The 5,196-nt window shown below is 34.8% G+C and overlaps 1 protein-coding gene across 1 annotated transcript; it reads right to left on the bottom strand.

Moving 5' to 3' along the window:
• Nucleotides 1-335: 335 nt before the first annotated feature.
• Nucleotides 336-680, bottom strand: LOC122755192 (60S acidic ribosomal protein P1-like). The gene has a single exon (XM_044003525.1). It carries the CDS (start codon nucleotides 678-680, stop codon nucleotides 336-338), a length of 345 nt encoding a protein of 114 aa, XP_043859460.1.
• Between the last annotated feature and the right edge of the window lie 4,516 nt (nucleotides 681-5,196).

Genomic DNA, 5,196 nt, shown 5'->3' with positions numbered 1-5,196 from the left:
TTTATTTGAACATTATTAGTGCCTCTCTTCTTAATGGTTTAAATTAAACATGAAGTAGATTCCCATAGAAAGGACATGGTGGAGTATGTGTGGGGGGAGTAGAGTTGAATTAGCTAATGACTAATTAAAATTTTGGCTTTATCCCAGGTGGCTCATGGGACAATTAGAACTTAGAGAGCATGTGGTTATATTATATGTCATTTTAACTTTATTCTGTATATGGTTTGGTGGAGAATAGGTTAGGCTGTTTGTTCAAATATACTGTACAATACTAAGTTTTCTTCTTTTTTTTTTTTTTAGTTAAGCTTTTTACTTAATGTTTCACAAATATATATTTAGTCAAACAGACCAAAGCCCACGTCATCATCAGACTCCTCAGATTCTTCTTTTTCTGCTTCCTCTTTCTTCTTCTCAGTGGGGACAGCTGTGCTAACAGGAGCAGCACCTCCAGAAGTGGCAGCAACAACAGCTGCTGGGGCAGGTCCACCAACTCCTACATTGCAGATGAGACTTGCAATGTTTACATCGTTCAGGGCCTTTGCAAATAATCCAGGACAGAACAATTCAACATTTAGACCTGCTGCTTTAATGAGGGCATTACTTTTATCCTCCATGATTGTAACCTCATCATCATGAAGGATGAGAGCAGAGTAGATACAAGCAAGTTCAGACGGGGCCATTTTGGGAGATGGATGAGGAGAGACTTGTTTGTAGTTGTGCTAATTGCCGGCTGAAGTGACGATTCACCCCAGTATGGCCTTAGCTTCTGAAGAAGAACCGAGCACCTTACAGACAACTGAAGAGCTCTTCTTTACTTCTTGGAAACCCTAACTTCAAGATTCAGCTCAAGAGTTAGCTCGTACATGAAGCTCTTCCTGTTTTGTCCAGATGTTAATGATCTGTATTTTATTCTCTCAATTATTTTGAATTTACCATTTCATTTTCAGTTTTGAATATATTTTGTATTGATTCTTCTATGTATATGTTGTTTCACCTTGGTAGAATATATGCTCCCTGAGGGCATGGACTGTTTGGTTGTTGTTGCTGTTGTTGTCATCGTTGTCGTCATCGTTGTTGTTGTTTTTGGTGGTGGTGGTGGTGGATGTTTCTATCCCTAGTGCATAGCACAGTGGCTGATACATAATAGGAATTTAATAAAGGCATATGCATTTTTTGTAAAACAGTGGAAAATTGATATTAATAATAGTTAGCCTGCACAGAAAATTTCAGTTTTTAATAATGAAGCACACAATTTTAGGATGTTTTAGGGCTTCAGGACATCTGGGGTTATAGGATAGTGGAAGTGCCATAAGACTAAAATTAAAATGTTTTGCCATATCTGTGTAACCATAGGAAAGTCATTCTTCTTGGAAATTCAGTTTTCTCATTTATAAATTAGGGATAATCATAATTATGCTGCTGCTTTAGAACTTTGTTTTAAGCATCCAGTGAGGTATTATATATATGAATGAATACATTTATAAACAAGTTGTATAGATGTGTATATACATATATTTATGTGCCTCTAAGTACATGTGTGCTCACGCTTATTTGTGCAGTGAATATAGGTGTATGTGTGTGTGTGTGTGTGTGTATATATATATATATATATATATATATATATATATATATATGGTATGCATAAATACACATACAAACATATTCACATTTATATAAATTTGTATATTCACACATGTATAATGTGTTTGTGTATATATTCCATACATATTCAATGTATGGTCTCAAGACCCTTCACTACATTAATTATCCTCCTCTGGAACCCCTCTCTCCAAATCACCAAAGTACTTTCCAATGTGTGACAAATACAACACAATACTTCAGAGGTATATGGTGTAGGCCAGAGTACATTAAGTCTATAACCTGGACCCTATATCTTTCTTATTATATTTATATGACTATATCAGCTTTTTAGGTTAAAAAAAAAAGTTGTTTTATTGAGCTTGAAATCCACTAAAACTACCTGAATTTTTTAATATAAACTTCATTCTAAGCAGCTCTCTTCCACCTTGAACACTTAATGCTTACCCAAAGTGTAAAATTTTAAACATATATCCCTAGTTGATTTCATTTGATTTTAAATAAATGTTATAGAAATAATTTATTTTTTACATCACCAGAATTGCTACCAATATTTTCCCCATTTACCCATTCAGAGAGCCTTACCATGTAACAAATTAAGAAGTAAAACATGAGGAAGCAGAGAAAAAAATTAGCAAACCAATTGATTTATTGAAAAAATCTGAAATATATGCAAAATTCCAAATGCATGAACCACAATCTCTACAAAAGAGAGAATACGTTGAGTTTCTCTTCTCATGTGTCTTTTGGAATGGGGTATGCTTTTTCTTTGTATGAAATTCTATTTGAATAGATTATGAAAAACGAGACAGCGAATCAAGATTTTTTTTGAGTGGGGGGGACTGAGGTAGGAGGATACTGACTGTGTTCCGTCGCGATACATATCCTTCCATACATTTTGTCATTGACAAATATTATTAGCACATCCTCTGTGACTTCTTTGAAGTCATTAAAAATATCCATCACAGAGCCAAACACAGATTTCTGATATCCAGCAGTTGAAACCTCTTTCCAAGGTGACACCTAAATTGATCGTGATTATTGGGTGTGATCATTCAATCAATATCAAATCTACCTAACATCATCCTGATTACATTTTTTCCATTTTATAGGCACCAAGTGGCAAAGGGCAAAAAGCTGTACCTGAAGTCAGAAAGCCTTGAGTTCAAATAAATTTCAGACTTTTATTAACTGTGAAAATGTGAAGAAATCACTCTGTCCCAGTTTCCTCACTTGAAAAGGAGGACAATAATAGCAACCTACCTCTCAGGGTTGTTGTGGATCAAATGATATTACATTTGTAAAGTACTTAGTATAGTTCCTGGTACATAGTATTTGCTTATGAAATGTTTGTTCACTACCTCCTTTCTTCCCTCCCTTCCTTCTTTCTTCAGAAGTGAGACAAAAATTTGATCAAAATTTAGGTCAATTATTTTCTAATAGCATGGTATATGAATATACAAAGGGGTTTTGATTCAATATTTTTTGAAGATCTCCATCAAGACATAAAATAATTACCTATGACTTTGAAAAAAGTACTATGGAATTTTCTGGGGCACATAGAAACTAGATTACTTGCCCAGGTTCGCACATTTAATAGATGTTAGGAATGGGAGTTTCCTATATCTAAGTCAATCATTCCCTCAGTCTAGTCACCTTTTAAAAAATATGAAAATTAAAAGATGTAGGATTCATCTGGTATGATATATTTATGATGAAAATCTGGCCGTTTGTAATCATCAGATCCCTCTTTATTTACTAACGATCCTTTTAATGATACAAAATTTTCCCCTCCTCAGGATCACTTATCTATAGTTTGCACGTTCCATTCCATTCCCTTGTTTAGAAATATGATCAATGGTGTCCTTTTACAGTGATTTAGGTCCTCCTCTATTCTCTGTCATCTTTCAAAGTTCAGAGAAAATGGTTCAAATCCCATATCTACCAGTTCATTCAGTTGCCAAGGAAGACTTCATCTCGACCTGGTGACTTGGAATCATTAAGGCAGCTCTTAATTTTTCTCCATTTATATTGGATATGACTTTTGCAGTAGTCAATCATTTCTTTGATATCCCATTCACCAAAAATGAAGAAAAAAACACTTATCTTTCTTTAGAGCTACTTTAGTAGTTGACATTTTATGGGTTTTTAATAAAAATCATGCCCTATTATCTACCTTTTGTTCCCACCTACTGTTAGCCTTTTTTTAAAAATCTAAATTGTCTAATTAATTCTCCATACACCCACAATGATTTCTTTAAACAGCAAACGTTTTCTTCCTCACCAGAGTATTCTTTGTCTCTTTTAAATTTCATTTTTGAAAGCATCCTTCTTAAGCCACATTCTACTATACTAGTTTATGCCATAAATCCCTTTTTATGCTTCTACATAACCATTTGAAATCTGCTCACCTGAAATGGAAGGTGAAAATTAAACTGTAAAATATTTCTGTTTTTTCTCTCATATATTAAAATTTGGAGTCATCATTTCCAGTGAAGATTTCTATTATTTCCCCATCAGTAACTAGTTCTTTCTTATTTGTGTTAATCAAAACAGAGTCATAATTATTATTGATGAGAGAAATTATCATTCAAGCAAATGAAGACATTATCTTAAATTACTCTGATTTTGACAGTTCTAGCAGATGTCCACATGACTTAAATTTCCCATGTATTCGTTCCCTTAATGCAGTCTCTGAGGCTGATATGCAACAGATTTCGACCTAACAATTAAAAACAAGAAAATACGTTCTCCACCAACCAGCATCACACCATCTATATGTGGAATCATTGGTTCCAGCAAATAGAGAACTTTTGAATTCCATGAATAGGTTCACTTATTTTGGCAGTATGCTTCCCAGGGAGCTACACTTAGGCAAAAAGGTTGACACATGCCTTGCCAGAGCTAATTCAGTGTTTCAGAGGCTGCAAAGGAAAGAGTGAGAGAGAAGCCTTATTAGACTGCCTACCAACCTGAAGGTCTACAGAACTGTTGCACTGACCTCATTGTTGTATGCCTATGAAACAAGTGCCATGCCAGGAAACTGAATGGCTTCCATTTGAATTGTATTAGGAAGATTCTGAAGATCCCCTGGAGAGATAAAGTACCAGACCCTGACGTCCTTTCTTGAGCTGAACTGCCAAACATTCAAACTCTACTGCAGACAGCACAATTCTGATGGCTGGCTTCATTGTTCATTTGCCTGAAAAAACATTTTATGGAGAATTCACATGAAGAAAATGTTTACATGACATTCAGAAGAAGCAACACAGGGACATTCTGAAAGTTTCTTTGAGAAACTTGATTGTGAGACATGGAAGACATTGGCACAAGACCACCCATCATGGCATGCTCACATCAAAGAGGGTGGTGCTATATTCTATAAACAAAGCAGAATTGCAGTAGCTCAAGAGAAATGTGAGATGTGAAAATTTAGACATCTCCATTCTAACAGTTCATGTGGACTATTTGTGCCCAAATTATGGTATAGTATTCCAACCTAATATTCTCCTGATCAGCTACACTCCAAGACATTTTATCTTTATCTCAACATTGTGATGTCATTTTGATCCTCTTCTAGAATGAAAGACAACAACT

The sequence above is a fragment of the Dromiciops gliroides genome, chromosome 4 (genome assembly GCF_019393635.1).
Source record: "Dromiciops gliroides isolate mDroGli1 chromosome 4, mDroGli1.pri, whole genome shotgun sequence".
NCBI classification, from domain to species: domain Eukaryota; kingdom Metazoa; phylum Chordata; class Mammalia; order Microbiotheria; family Microbiotheriidae; genus Dromiciops; species Dromiciops gliroides.
This window is presented reverse-complemented; position numbering and strand designations above follow the sequence as displayed.